Consider the following 16,377-nt stretch of genomic DNA (forward strand, 5'->3'; position numbering starts at 1 on the left):
ATTGAAATTACATCAACCAAGTCCAGATAAGAATCCCCTAAATTTACTAACTAAAAAATAATTGTTGAATACATTTGAATACTGATTTTTTTAGAGGTGGCCATTGCTTAATAACCACAAGACACATTCATTGAATATATTGAGGAAAACTTGTACTTTTTTTCTAACATTCTACAACACATTGTTAAGGAATATTAAAAAAAATGGCCCTTGTTGGTATGGCTCAGTGGATTGAGCACCAGCCTGCAAATCAATTTTGCTGGTTTGATTCCCAGTTGCAGCACATGCCTAGGTTGTGGGCCACATCCCCAGTAGGGGGCCGGTGAGAGGCAACCATACAGTGATGTTTCTCTCCCTTTCTTTCTTCCTCCCTTCCCCTCTCTCTAGAAATAAAGTCTTTTAAAAAGTATAAAAAATGTTAAGTCCATGAAAATGTGTAATTATATGAGTCCTTTTAGGCTCTTCTTTCTTTTTTTTTTTAAAGATTTTATTTATTTATTTTTAGAGATGGGAAGAGAGGGAGAAAGAGAGGAAGAGAAATATGGATCTGTGAGAGAAACAGCAATTAGTATTGGTTGCCTCACATGCCCCCAACCAGGGATCTGCCCACAATTTAGGCATATGCCCTGACCAGGAATTGAACCAGCGACCTATTGGCTTGTGGGACCATGCCTAGCCCATACAGCCACACCAGTCCGGGCTAAATTGTTATTTCTTCCAGGAGATGACAATGACCAATAGTGACTGGCACATTCTTTGCCCTCTAGAGATCCAAGTCTTTTTCCCTATGGCTTCTTTTTATACTGTACTTTGTAATTGAAAAGAAAACATGAAAATGCCATAATATGTAGCCAATAAGAACAATTACAACTCAAAGCTTCTTTGCCTAGAACTCTAGATAGGAAAGTGATCCAGCCAAGATTTTGGGCCTGTGCACAGAGCTGGGACCCAAGCCATACAGAGTTCAGTGCAGAGGGTATTAGTCTTTCGAATATCATTGCCTGTATTTCAAAGCCACATTAGAAAGGTATTGGCTCATATTTGTTTTCGTGTGTTCTCTACCTTTTCCTGTCCCCATGATGGACAATAGAAGTTTTAATATGCTGTAGTGACCTTCTAGTAGATAAAGGAAGCAGGCAGTTCCCAGGGGCAATCTAAACTTCTGCTTAGTATATGTACTCTTGCTGTTTTCCCTTCCTCCTCAATTTGTAATTCAGGAGGCTCTCTGAGAGACAAGAAGGCTTCTTAGATGGATGGAAGAACAATGGGCTGGGATACCAGGTTCTATCTATGAAAAGGTCTGGTATTGAATTTGCTCATTTGATCAAACTGTATTTTTTTTTCTGGACTTGCTAACTTGCTAAATGCAAATTACATGTATTTGAGTATTTGGTGAGTATTTGAGTATTTGGTAATGTGTGAGCAATTTATTTTTCCAGACCTGCTGCTCATGTATAAAGTGAAAAATCTGCTCCTTTTGAGATGCTAGGCTCTGTGGCAGTCAGCTGATCTCAATCCTTCACACTGTAGCAGCCATCTAGTTGCTTCTTGCTCATGTGACATGTTCTATAGTCTCTGAGCTGCGGATCGTCAGGCTTCTAGTTAGGGAGTATAACTATTTGTCTCAAAGCTTTGTATTTATAGATGAAATATGTCATTTTATATACTCTTGCTGCTTTCACCACCTTCCCCAACCCAGCCCATTTTTGTTTTGTTTTTTGGCATAGAGCTGTTTTATCTGTGACAATCCCAAGAGACAGGAGGGAGAGGTGACATGACAAATTGAATTATTTGACTTGCTACTATAGTTTCCTTTTTGATGATTTGGGCTAGGACCATTAGAGGTTTGAACTAGAGATAGTAAGATGCAGGCTGTTTGGGGTTGTGGCAGGACCCAGTCAGGGAGTATACTGGAAAGAAAGAATACAAAGTACCCTCCCCCTTTCCTGTTCCATTCTTTTTTGTTGCTGTTATAGCCTGTGCCACTTTAGGCAACAAGATGTCCATGTTAGCTAAAGGTGCCAAGCTAAGATTCTTAGAAGTTAATAAAAATGTTTGTGGGTGAGGAACGACTGCGTTCTGTAACAAGATTGTTGTTCCATAAATGACAGCCTTTGAAGTGCAACATGAAGTTAACAGAAAGGTTTTCTTTGGAACTCAGATAAATATATATACACACACACACACACACACACATATATATATATATATATATACAGTATATATACACATATTGTATACAGTATATACTATATACACAAGATATACAATATACACAAGATATACAATATACATATATACCGTGTATATATTGTATACACACACACACACACACACACATTCTTTCTAGTGCGGTTAAATTGAAAGCATTTTCTAAATGAACCTAGGAAGATATTAACGTTTGGGAATCCATGAACTATATTACTCCTTAGTTACACGTTGGGTAGCAGCAGGAAAAACTTTAGACACAGGAACATGGAGAGCCCTTCAGTTTTGAAAGGTTGCTAGGTCTCCTCGAGCTATAAATGATCAAAGAAACATTCGGGTAAATACTGCTCCCAGAACTTAGTTCGATTTAAGAGTGTTGTGCTCAACTTCCGTCTGTTAGCTACAGCCGGGGACTCTAATTTGAGGTCTTCATTTTTGGACAGGGTCTTGGACAGTACATCAAAACATCACTTGCAGGTGCCCCACTTGCAGCAGCTCCCAACAAAAGCGGCGCTTTTACTGATTCCTCTTAGAAGCCAGTTGTAACCGGCCTGCCTTGGGGAACCGGGTTGAGTGGTATCCTTTCCCCCCAAAGTCCTCTCCGGTTGCAAACCTGGCAAAGAAGGATGGACGCCCCTGGGGTAGGGGTCTGGCTCGTCGGCTCCTACTAAATAGGAAGCCACGCAGCTGAGCCAGTAACAACGAAGAACTGGCAGCGTCAGTCTCCAAGGCCAGGGTCTGAAGGTCGGGAGAGAGGAGACTCCGCTCCATAGCCCCGAACTGATTTGCACAACCAGGTGAACGTCGATCGGGGTTGGGGATTAGCGGCCCAGAGATAACCACTAAGGCAAGGAAAGACCAGAAGTCCTGCCTGGTAGCACCACCTTAGTCGGACCGGGAGGTTTTAGTTACCCTCTCCGGAAGGGATCGCACCTGCCCTAAAAAAATTTGAATGATTCCCACTATTGCTCGGAGTACCGGAGGAGACGGGGACGGGGGTGCGCGCCAGAGGAATGCGCGCTCCCCTTGTTCCGCTTCCCCGCCGGTCCCCAGGGCTGATTGGGCGGAAGGAGCGTTCCGGGCCTCTACGCGCTCCCGCTCGTTCGCGCTACGGCTGGAAACCCGCGCCGGTGGCGGCGGCGTTCCGCGGCCGGAAAGGGAGTCGGGAAGGCTGCGCGCAGCCTGCCCCTCTTCTCCCCAGCGTCGGGCCCGCAGGGGCCGAATGGGCAAGTAGGGAACGATGGCTCGAGCCCGGGTGGCGGCGGCGGCGGCGGCGGCGGCAGCGGCCCGAGGCGGCGGCGAATTCTGCTCTTCGCCTCGGCGCCGGCGGTGATCAGACTCAGCGGCCGCTGCCCCTGATGAGACTGTTGACGGGCTGGTTGTGCCTCAGCCTGGCGTCAGTGTGGCTGGCGCGGAGGATGTGGACGCTGCGGAGCCCGCTCACCCGCTCCTTGTACGTGAATATGACGAGTGGCCCCGGTGGGCCGGTGGAGCCAGCGGGTGGCAGGAAGGAGAACCACCAGGTATCGGCGTGGCCCGCGGGGCGGGGGCGTGGCGGCCGGGCCTAGCTGCGCTCGGCGGCCATTGTGAGGGGCCTCGGCCCCGCGAAAAGTTTCCCAGCCCGGCGCTCGGCCGAGGACGCCTTTCGTTCCCTCCCCGGCTGCTGAGACCCCTTGTATCCCCGCCGCAGGCCCGAGCGTGGGCGCCCCAGACCCCGCCTTGCTCCCGCGCCTCAGGCGGTTGCTGCAGACTCTCGACCACCTCGGCCCACGGCGGTGGTCACCCGTCTGGCACCAGGTCTGAGGTATAAACGAGCAGACAGTGCCCGTCACGCCCCACACTCTCCACTCCCCCGAAGAACCGGCCCCCTCTATTTGTCTGGTTGTATCTGTGATCATACAAAGGGTCATAAAGGTAACCGTGCGTCGCCACTCAACTCTCCGGGCTTATTCGAGTAACATTTGTCCGAAGCACAAACTATTTGACAGGCCCTCGCTCCCACCGCACCCAGCTTTCCGCTCCTACCTAAGGGAACAACTTCAAACTGAGGTGTTGTCTGACCAGGAAGATGTGTTAGGAACGGAGGGTATGGAAGGTTTTACTGGCAGGGTTTTAAACCAGAACTCTGGAGTGAATTCTAAGGGTTGTAGTTGATGTAGAGGGGCCGGCTGTGCTGTCTTTTTCATTAGTTTAGCTTTGTGCTGTTAAAGAAATATGTGCAGGTCAGCTGTGGAATTAAGGGTGCAATATTAAATATTTGACCATACTGTAATTTACAGTTTACATTCATTGAAAAGGCTTTTGACCTCTGCCGGAGTGTTGGCTTATAATAGCGTTTATAGTAGTTTGCCTTTCCAGAGAGCAGAATCGGATTCCCCATTTTGGGGAATCATTATTTTCATAGATTTCTCATTTTTTCTATGTTGCTTTTCTTATTATGTATGCCAGGTATTCAGCGAGTTTACACTCAGAGTGATTTCATGCATTTTAATGATAATAAAGAATTGTCTAAGGAGATAAAAGAATTTATTTGGAAAAGTAGCATTTCTTACATAAGAAATATTTACAGTGGCCATTTTTCTACGTTTAAAGGAAATCATAAATTTCCATACTTTTTTTGGTATCCCACAGCTATTGCAATTTGTTAGGTAATAACGCTTATGATACTGTGAGGAGTGTGCATAAAGCTAGTAGGTGATCTTAAGTTGTAAAACGACATTCTTTGCTATGGATTAATTACTCACACTAGTCATTTTTAGATAAACAACTCTCAAGTAGTGCAGTGATAATGTACAGTTACCAAAATGTCACATTTCCATATGGAACACAGACAATAGTGTAAAATGAATTAAAAGGTCATTTTCAGCAGGTGGTAGAAATATGGTTCTGGATAGGATAAAAAGGAGGCTTATTTCCGCTGAAGTGTAATTATGGGTGAGTGTCTTAGCTGTAGATGTTTATTGTAACACTTGTTGTGACTACCTCTTCTGCAGCACCCTTAATATGATGTCTTCAATGCTCATAAAATTGGGCATATTTAAAAAATTGAAAAACTGTGTCAACTCTTTGGTTTTTATGGAACCTGGGTAGAATTATAGCTGTAGATACAGCCTTAGAATATCTCCTAACAGAGGTTACTTTTTGATGGTATACATTTTTAAAGCTGCATCTGTCAGATTCTAAGGAAAATTAATACTGGTTTCAGATACCTCATTCACTTCATTATGCTTCAGAGATACTCAGGTGTGCATGTTTATGTGAATGTGTTTGTGTGTGGGTGTATGTGTGGTTTGTGTATGTTTCAACCAGTTGCACTAACAATTTGGTAATTAATTTCTCCAAGGTGAAGACTAATTTGTTGATTTCTGAATAGTTAGTGGGAGATATATCTCTTTTCCTTAGAATAATCAATCCAGACATTATTTTGAGATGATACAGTCACATTATGAAAGTATTCACAAATAAGGTTAAAATGAGCAAAAGAAATGTGTATAGAAACCACAGTGAGACTATCCTCTTTGCTTTATATGGGGTGGGGCAAAAGTAGGTTTTTAATTGTGAGTCTGGGGAACACAGTTTATTCTTGTATTGTTATTTATTAATAACTGTATTTCATACCAACATCTGTAAACCTACTTTTACCCCAACCTGAATTCCAGGATCTTGGATTTGCTTTATAAACTTTGTTGCTTGTGAAATAGCAACTCTAATGGTTCCCCTCACCCCATCAAATTAATAGTTTTATGCAAGGTCTTTTGGTGTTTATTTGGGTGTGTGGATTCCATACCAGACACATCTGATTCTTTTGGAGTTGCATGAAAATAGGATTATGGATTTGATTGTACCATACTTAGCACAGCTTTCCTTATGGTTATTTTATTAAGAAGTTATGGTGGAAGATCCTTTGGTTAAAATAATTCCCCACCACTTTGGCACTTGGGCAATGTTTATTCACTAATGATTGCTATTTAGTAACTATAGCCTACAGATACAAGCCTTCTTTGAGCTAAATAAGCTTTAAAACTATTGTAGTAGCACCATTTTCGTAACTTGGTTTGGTGTGCTACCTTAAAAACTGAGATTGTTTCACTTTGGGCAAGAGAAACAGGGGACCAGCTTTTCTTAGAGCAGGAATGTATCTGGTGGTCCAAATTGGGCTCACGGACTTTTTTTGCACAGCATGTGAAGTAAATTTAAGTGGTTGCAAAAAATTGCATTATTTTGTAACATGTGAAAATTTCTATATGAAATTCAAATTCCAGTGTCTACAAAAAAGTTTTGTTGGAACAGAGCCACCACATTCATTTACATGTTGTCTATGAGTCCTTCCAGCATACATCAGCAGAGTAATAGTTGCTACTTTGTGGCCTGCAAGCCTAAAATATTTACTATCTGGTCCTTTACAGCGTTTTTTTTTTTTTAATTTAAAAAAAATTTTTTTTATTGATTATGCCATTACATTTGCTCTATTCCCCCCTCCATTCCCCTCCACCCTGCATACCCCTCCCCCACCATTTCCCCCTTTAGTTCATGAACACATGTCTCAAATTCTTTAGATTCTGTATTTCCCCTACTATTCTTACCCTCCCCCCTATTTTCTATCTACTGTCTATGCTACTTATTTTCTGTACCTTCTCCCCCCCTTCTCCTCCTCCCACTCCCCTGTTGCTAACCCTCCATGAGATCTTCATTTCTATGGTTCTGCTCCTGATCTAGCTGTCCTCTTAGTTTGCTTTTGTTTTAGGTGTGGTTGTTACTAACTGTGAGTTTGCTGTCCTTTCACTGTTCATCTTTTTTATCTTCTTTTTCTTAGGTAAGTCCCTTTAACATTTCATATAATAAGGGCTTGGTGATGATGAACTCCTTGAATTTGGTCTTATCTGAGAAGCACTTTATCTGTCCTTCCATTTTAAATGAAAACTTTGCTGGGTAGAGCAATCTTGGTTGTAGGTCTTTGGTTTTCATGACTTGGAATACCTCTTTCCAGCCCCTTCTTGCCTGTAAGGTCTCTTTTGAGAAATCAGCTGACAGTCTGATGGGGACTCCTTTGTAGGTGACTGTCCCCTTAGCTCTTGCTGCTTCTAGGATTCTCTCCTTCATTTTAATCTTGGCTAATGTAATGATGATGTGCCTTGGTGTGTTCCTTCTTGGGTCCAACTTGTTTGGGACTCTCTGAGCTTCCTGGATTTCCTGGAAGTCTATTGCCTTTGCCAGATTGGGGAAATTTTCCTTTATTATTTGTTCAAATGAGTTTTCCACTGGTGGCTGTGCCTTTCCCCCTTCTGGTACCCCTATAATTCGGATGTTGGAACGTTTAAAGATGTCCTGGAGGTTCCTAAGCTTCTCCTCATTTTTCTGAATTCTTATTTCTTCATTCTTTTCTGTTTGATCATTTTTTTCTTCCTTGTGGTCCACTCCCTTGATTTGAGTCCCAATTTTCTTTCCATTACTATTGATTTCCTTTGTATTACCATTCATTTCAATTAGTTTAGCTTCCATATGTTTCTCTAATTTGTGACTAAAATCAACCAGTTCTGTAAGGATCCTGATAACCAGTGTTTTGAACTGTGCATCTGAAAGACTGGCTATTTCTTCATCGCTTAGATCTATCGGTTCTGGGGCTCTGAGTTGTCCTAGAGCCATTTTTGGTCTATTCGTGCTGTTAAGTAAGCGGAGCAAAGCCTTAGTTGTTTACCGGGATGGGGAGACCCAGGTCGCTGGTTTGTGACGCTGTGTGTGGGGGCGTGGTCAGAGAGGGAGCAATGGCTGTCCTCTCTGCTAGCCGAGCCCGTCCAATCACACCACTCGCCACGGGCTTGTTTATCTGATCGGAATTGTGCAAGCCTGCTGCCCCTCGCAGGCTTCCCTTCTCACTGGTTTCTCCGCACACTGATGCACGCGACCCACCGCAGACAGCCCGCAGCGCCTCTTCCCTGTGCGCTCCCGTAGCTAGCTCACAGCGCCTTCGGCTGCTCTCGCACCGCACACCACCCAGGGATTTTTTCTTGCTAACCTGCTCCGCTGCTGGTTTCGCTTCTCTTACCGGTTTAGCTGAGCATTTAGTTGTCCTCTGGACTCCGTATTGTCGATTTTCCGTGTGGCTTGGTTGTGATTGTTGTTAAAAATAGTTGTTCTTAGATTTGGTTGTGCACAGAGGCAAGGTCGTTCCTCCACCTACGTCTCCATCTTGGCGGAAGTCCCTACAGCGTTTTTTCCAGAGAAAAATGTAGGTCTCTCAATCAGTACATTCTTTTTTTTTTAATATATTTTTTTGATTTTTATTTATTTATCTTTAGAGAGGAAGGGAAGGAGAGAAGGAGAGACACATCAATGTATGGTTGCCTCTTGTGAGTTCCCTGCTGGGAACTGGCCCGCAACCCAGGCATGTGCCCTGACTGGGAATCGAACAGCAGTCGTGTGGTTCGCAGGCCCGCGCTCCATCTACTGAGCTACACCAGCCAGGGCTCAATCAGTACATTCTTAATCGAAAGTTTCAAGGTCAGTAGATTGACTCATTGGGGAGAGATAACATGCCATTTTTTTTGTATTGGCAGACTTGGGACTTTAAAAGAAAGCAGCAACAAAAGCTTTGGATCTAGTTTTTTCTATGCATTGCACCCAGTACTTTTAAGTTGATGCAACTGTTGAAAGAACTCTTAGGCCTCACTAACTTCCTGGTAATAACAGTCATTCAATAGCATCTTAATTGATGGAATGAAAAGAGAACTGTTATAGAATACCCTAGAACCAAGACAGGACATTTTCTCCAGATGATTTACTGCATGGCTCTTTACAACCACAGGCGACATTCAGTATCTGCAGTTATTAAGGTGTAACCTCCAATTGCATGTGTCTATTTGACTTATTTTTTTTACCTTCTTATATAAGCTCAGGACTGTGCTATGCCACAAGTGATGATGGATTATAGATAGAATTACTATGATTTTTTCCCAAATGGAAAAATACTTGGACAGTACAACCAGAGGTCAGAGGTTGTGCTATAGGACAGATTTGGTCTCATGACTCCTCATTTATCTGTGGAGGTGGACCGAAGTTGGGCATGAGTTAACAGTGCTCAAAGCAGTCAGCCAGACAGATGGATTCGTGTCTTCCTCTGAACTACCTTCGAGAGTCTGGAGGCCTTTGCAGCTGAATACCAGAAATTTTGAAGGGGAGTTCTTTCCTTCCTTATAACCTGTGGTGAAACCCTAAACAAGTGATTGCTACAGTAAAGGAGTAGTTACATTTAAACAGTAGTACTTGAATGACAAGTCTCTGGTGTCAGCCCCTTAGGGAGTTTACAATCTCTTTCATTATAATTCATAAGTTTTTGTCAGAAAACAGGCTTCAAGGAATAAATACGACCTTCAATAGTGAACTTTCCTAACATATATCCTACATAGGTGACAATCTGTAAGCCATATGCAATGTCATACAGAAAGTAATGGAAATGGAACATAAATACAGGCCTGCCAGGCTCTGAGAGTGAGATCCTCTCAAGGTCACCATCACATGCTGAATCTCGGAGCAAGTAAACAGTTGTATTGCCATCAGAATTCAGGGAAAACACAGAAATAGCTTTGCCTTATAACTGCAGACCGAAGGCAGCCCTTTGAAGATTTCTGCATTTACATCGGTGAAAATCATTTGTTCTCTCAGTAGAATTCAATTTCCCAGAACTGAACTGCTATTTCTCTCTTGCTGTGTATACCAGGGGCCTTTATGTGCCCTAGGAGACCTTCAAAAGTCAACTCTGTAGAGATATTGACCTCAAAACACTAGCTGAGGTTTGTGAGTTAAACAAGGATGGTAACTTCCAGTAAAAGACTGTTGTTTAGACCCTCTGAAGCTTTGTTCACACCTCAGGATTATAAAATACTAACAGTATTTGAAATGAAGGTGGACAGTTATTTATGAAATCAAAGCTGAAGCAACTTAATTTAATCTATAAAATTGTTCCCGAGCATGGATGTGAGGGTGCCTTGTTACTTCACACATTGAAATCTCAGCTAAAGAGCTTGTTGGGTTGGTTTGTATCGTTAGTAGAAAAATAATGAGTAGTTTGCCTGTTTATGTCTGTGCTGTGTTTAGATGCATGAAGGTGTCATTGGTGAAATGTGTACACTGTTTGGATTGCATTGCAGAAACTTAGAATGTGGCTTTTGAATCTTTAGCTGTCAAGGTCAATGTCGTTGGGCTTGATCTGACTACTCCCTGTAGTAGAAAAGATTCTGTGTTCATGGGCCCCATCAGTGGAGCCATCCTGATGGTTTTTAGTGGCCCTGAATGTCTCAGGTTTTTGGTTGCTTACTGCTTTTAAGAATGACTGTGTGCTCAGACCGACAATGTGGTTTTTAGGCATTCCCTTGAAGTTTAGTTTTCCTCTGACCAAATTCTGTGGATCTTGGACAGGAAGTTGCCAGGAAGGAAATCTGCAGTTACTGGGCTATTGTTGTGTGCCAGGCACTTTAAATATATTATCCCCTCTAATCCTCATGACAACTCTGGAAAGTAGGTGGCTTACCCCCACTTTACAGATAGAAGGTTGAAGCTAAAAGAGATGAGACATGATTAAAAGTACAGTTCACCTATGGCAGAGTTGGGTTTTTATATAGTTCACCTATGGCAGAGTTGGGTTTTAAGCCCTGGTCTGTCTCCTTTTTTTCCATTAGTTCATGATACCACTCCAGGAAAACCTGTGAAATTGGCTGCCTTCTCAATAGGAGATGGCCCCCACTTCTGTCACCCTCTATATGGGTGGTGAATTATATAGAGGTGTGCCAAAACACTAGTCAGAGTTTTTTGCAGTTTGAGTTAAACAAGGGTGGGACAACTGTTCCAAATGCTGACCTTTATCCAGTTTGTATGCATTTCATCAAGTTTAATATGGGGGGGGGGGATCTTACCTGTGGTGTTTTTTTTTTTTTTCTGTCACCAGTTCTCCAGTTCTCTGACATCAACTAGATGTCCTACACTAAGGACTGGAGTTAGTGTCAGTTCACATGTTTAAGGGCTCAGTCCCACAAGATTGCCCACACTTTAGATGATTCTCTCTGCCAGTCACAGTCCACTTGGCTACAAATTCTGGGATTCCCCCCAGGTTCCCAGCACACCATGTGTACAGCAACATACAATGCCCAAAATCCTATTGTTTAGGAGTTTTATGGAAGTTTCATGATTAGGTGTGATTTAAATTATTGGCCTTTAGTTAATTGAACTCAGTCTCCAGCCCCTCACCCCTTTTTGGAGGTATGAGCTGGGCTGAAAGTTCCACTTTCTATTTAGCTTACAGAAGTTATTGTTATCACTTAAGAGGTTTTAGGGACTTTGTGCCTAGAATTGAGGATAAAGACCAAATATTTACTTATTATACCACATTACCAAAAATCAGGAAGATAGTTTTTAAAAATAATTTTCTAGTTCAGCTAATGTGATCAAATCCTTTATATTTTGGAATAAAAGACCATTATATCATACAACTCATGTTTGACTGATTGAGGAATTCCAAATAAATAATTTCAAAAAACTTTATCTCTATCTCAGTCTGATAAGCAAAGATAATTTTATAGGAATATTGCATTTCTGCTTTGAAAGAATGATTCACCATTCAAGATTATGTAAAGATTAGGAGATGCTCATGGACATAATGAAGTCTTTAAGAGAGGACCTAATACTCTATTACTTTGATTAATGTCACCCAATATATGTGCAGACCTCCTGTCATCTACTTTATTTGGCTATTTATTGTTTGGTTAATTATTTGCGTTTTTATAGTCTTGTTGCTGTCATTTTTAGAAGATGTTATGTTTAGTTATCCTACTTTATACTTGGCATCAGCAGATGATTGCATTACTCTGGGTTGATTGGTGTTCAAAAGATTTACTTATTCTTTAGATTGAACAAAATTTGAGTGGGTTTTAAAGGAAGATGCTAATATGAGGCATTTTCATGTACTGTGGTCTTCAGCTGGAGTCCAGCCTGGCATATGGTCCTTCATTTGTGAAAATTTAACAAGCATAATGCTTTGATCTTATCTGCGCACTGTTCTCTTTGTGGTCTTTGATGAGCACACATTCAAAGTAGTGCACAGGAACCCACAAACAGGCCACCCTTTGCTGTGAGCTCATTGCAGCTTTTCACTGAAGCTGGGTTGTCTCAGAGGTAACTTCAGGGAGATTGCCAAGGGTTGCAGGGGCTCCCTTGACGATTTGCTCTCTAGGCATCTTACTTAAGGGCAAGGTGGCTGCTCATTTAAGGCCTAAAGTTCCTGGGCAAGATCATAATCCATTACTTGTTTTCACTTGGTTTCTGATTCCCCCTCTGGACCCTAAATTCCCTAGACCACTGTTAAATTTAGATAGTTAGGAAACACTACTGGAAAGTCAGAACAATGATATTTTCTCGGTAAACCCACCTACGGGTTCTTAAGCAGTGCTGATTTGGGCTCCCAGGGACATTGACAATGTCTGGAACATTTTGGGTTGTCACAACTAGGGGAGTGCTACTGGTATCTGATGGGTAGATACCCACCCAGCAGGGCTGCTGCTAAACATTTTACAGTGCACAGGACAGCCTCATGACAAGGATTATCCAGGCCCAGATGACAGTAGTGTTGAGAAACCTTGTTCTATAATAATTTAGTTGCTATCTAGATCTTTTCTGTAAACAAATCCAGTCCAGTTTAATTGGGCAGAAGAAGCTTGCTTTTCTTTTGTGAAAGTGAATCTCAAGCAGACATGCTGGATAGAGGTGAAGAGAGGTTTCTTTCAAAGAAACTGCTTTAAAAGAAGCTTCTTGTAAAACAACATACATCTGTTGAACAGGAATTTAAATCAGCTGGAGCTGCTCAGGGACCCCAGGCTTCTCATTATTCAGAAGTAAATGGGTGCCTGGTAAAAAGTAGGTCCTCCTTTTTGCTTGCTCATGGTAATACAGTTTTGTGGTGGGTGGATGGATTTAACAACTATTAGCAGAACTGGATTAAAGAAAGGCCTTGCAAAACCCTTGGAGATTTAAAAGTTGACAGAAGCCCAGTGACAGCTGGTCATCCTTTGGTTCCCTCCAGGATTTTGCTAGAAACTCCAAATTCTGCTAGACTGCCTATAATTTTTTAAATAGATTATTTACTTATTTATTTTTAGAGAGAAGGGAAGAAAAGGAGAAAGGGAGAGAATCATCGATGTGTAGTTGCCTCTCATGCACCCCCCACTGGGGATCTGGTCCACAATGCAGGCATGTGCCCTGCTTGGGAATTGAGCCCCTTTTGGTTCCCAGGCCCATGCTCACCCACCGAGCTACCCCAGCCAGAGCAGGCTGCCTGTGGTTTTTAACAATTCATTTGATGAACATTTATTATTCATCTGAATCTGTGCCAGGTACTGGTCAATCATCATCCCTGTTTTATGAAATTTTAGGTCTACCTTGTAAAGTTGACACCGAACATGCAAGTATGTAGCTATTCAGTTTACTGGTCATAAATGTCACTGAGGAGGCATATGGGCATTATGAGAGGGTATTAGAATGGGTGGAGGGGCAACCAAGTCTAGAAGTCCAAGGGAAACATAGTTGAAGAAACATTTAGGCACAGGTCAAGTTAACCAGGTGAAGAAGGAATGAGTTGGGGTGGTAAGAAGTGTAGGGGACAGAGCAAATACCATGTGAGACAGCTGTGGGAAAGCAGCCTTCCAGAAAAAAAAAAGTGTAGGGTCTTTTGACATAAGGGCCAGGTGTTAATGTGTTGGTAGGGATTCATGTGGTGAGGGATTCATGTGGCAGAATGGACAAATTGTATATTGCCTCATAAGCCAGACTGAGCATTTTGGATTTTATCCTAGGACTTCTGTGAAATAGGAAAGTGACATGATCAGATTTGTACTAAAAATTTGCATTTTTAAAGAATTTTGCTTGATCACTTAAAAGTTCAAACCACTTTTAATTTCTAGAAGATCAGAATCTAGATTTGTGTGTGTTTAAAAAAAACAGCTTTAAGACCTAGCTGGTGTAGCTCAGTGGATTGAGCACAAGCCTGCATATCAGAGGGTCACTGATTCGATTCCTAGTCAGGGCCACATGGCTAGGTTGCAGACCAGGTCCCCAGTTGAGGAGCATGTGAGAAGGAACCACACATTGATGTTTCTCTCCCTCTCCTTCTCCTTCCCCTCCCCTCTCTCTAAAAATAAATAAAATCTTAAAAAAAAACAAGACTCAACTTTTAAAAAATTTAAAAAGCAGCTTTGTTGAGATATACTTCATGTACCATAAAATCCATTCTTTTAAAATATCCAACTTACTGGTTTTTAGTATTGTATATTCAGAGTTGTGCAACCATCACAACTCTAACTTCAGAATATTTCCATCATTTCAAAAAGAAACCAATTAGCAGACAACTTCCCATGGGTTCCTCCCTTCACCCCTTAGTACTCACAATCTAATTTCTCTCTCTGGATCTTTCTATTCTAGATAATTCAAGTAAATGAAATTGTATAGTTTGTGGCCTTTTGTGACTGGATTATTTCACATAACATAATGTTTTCAAAGTTTATCCATGTCATTGCATGAATCTGTCTTTCCTTCCTTTTTATGGCAGAATAGTAGAGATATATTCTTGTGTCCTTTCATTAGTTGATAGTCATTTGGGTTTTTACCATCTTTTGGTGATTATGAAGAATGCTGCCATGGAGTTAATGTTTGTATCATGCTTAAAAGATTTTATTTATTTACTTTTAGAGAGTGGGGAAAGGGGAGAAAGAGAGGGAGAGAAACATCAATGTGTGGTTGCATTTGCACACCCCATACTGGGGGTCTGGCCCACAACCAAGGCATGTACCCTGACTGGGAGTCAAACTGCCGACCCTATCATTCACAGCCCTCGCTCAATCCACTACACCAGCCAGGGCTCATCTTTATTTAATTTTTAAAATTTATTTATTTTAATTGTTGTTCAGGTACAGTTTTCTGTCTTTTGCTCCCATCCCAGCTCATGCCCCCAGTGCTCCCCACCTCCCTCCCATTTCTACCTCTCTTAGTTTTTGTCCATGTGTCCTTTATACTTGTTCCTGTAAACCTTTCTTCTTTTCCCCTGAATTTTTCTCCCCTCTCTCCTCTGGTCCTTGTCAGTCTGTTCTCTATTTCATTGTCTTTGGTTATATTTTGCTTGCTTATTTGTTCCATTGTTTAGGTTCCTGTTAAAGGTGAGATCATATGGTATTTGTCTTTTACCACCTGCCCTATTTCACTCAGCATAATGCTTTCCAGTTCCATCCATGTTGTTGCAAAAGGTAGTAGCTCCTTCTTTCTCTCTGCTGCATAGAATTCCATTGTGTATATGTACCACAATTTTTGGATCCATTCATTTACTGATGGGCACCTAGGTTGCTTCCAACTCTTGGCTATTGTACATTGTGCTGCTATGAACATTGGTGCATAGGTTCTTTGAAATTGACGTTTTAGGATTCTTAGCATATAATCCTAGCAGTGGAATTGCGGGTCAAAAGGCAATTTCATTTTTAGTTTTCTTAGAAAATTCCACACTGTTTTCCATAGTGGTTGTACCAGTCTGCAATCCCACCAACAGTGAACTGGGGTCCCCTTTTCTCCACAACCTCTCCAACACTTGTTGTTTGTTGCTTTGTTTATGATGGCCATCCTGAGTGGTGTAAAATGGTATCTCATTGTGGTTTTAATTTGCATCTCTCTGATAGCTAGCGATATTGAGCATCTTTTTATGTGTCTGGATCCTCTGTATGTCCTCCTTGGAGAAGTGTCTGTTCAAGTCCTTTGCCCACTTTTTAAAGAGTTGCTTGTCTTCTTAGAGTGGAGTCGTGTAAGTTCTTTAATTTTATCGTGTAAGTTCTTTGTATATTTTGGAGATTAAACCCTTGTATGAGGTATCATTGGCAAATATGTTTTCCCATATGGTTGGTTCTCTTTTTATTTTAATACTGTTTTCTTTAGCTGCGCAGAAGCTTTTCCTTTTGATGAGATCCCATTTGTTTATTCTTTCCTTTATGTCCCTTGCTCTAGGGGACATATCAGTAAAAATGTTGTTGCATGAAATACCTGAGATTTTCCTGCCTGTGTTCTCCTCTAGGACTTTAATGGTGTCACAGCTTATATTTAAGTCTTTTATCCACTTTGAATTTATTTTGGTGTATGGTATAAGTTGGTGCT

The 16,377-nt window shown here is 41.8% G+C and overlaps 1 protein-coding gene across 4 annotated transcripts in view; it reads left to right on the forward strand.

Moving 5' to 3' along the window:
* Positions 1-3,310: 3,310 nt before the first annotated feature.
* Positions 3,311-16,377, forward strand: part of METTL9 (methyltransferase like 9) — a 67,666-nt gene continuing 54,599 nt past the window's right edge. For 3 of the 4 annotated variants that reach the window (XR_008392721.1, XR_008392720.1, XM_053671606.1), the window contains exon 1: positions 3,311-3,731. Coding sequence is in view for 2 of the 4 variants with exons in the window: in XM_053671606.1 (XP_053527581.1) it covers positions 3,567-3,731 (165 nt within the window). In the remaining 2 variants the exon portion in view is untranslated. The remainder of the gene's footprint in view (positions 3,732-16,377) is intronic. The other variant, XM_053671605.1, reaches the window with a different exon arrangement.

Source organism: Artibeus jamaicensis, unplaced genomic scaffold, assembly GCF_021234435.1.
Source record: "Artibeus jamaicensis isolate MK-2021 breed Jamaican fruit bat unplaced genomic scaffold, CSHL_Jam_final contig_700, whole genome shotgun sequence".
Classification (NCBI taxonomy): Eukaryota; Metazoa; Chordata; class Mammalia; order Chiroptera; family Phyllostomidae; genus Artibeus; species Artibeus jamaicensis.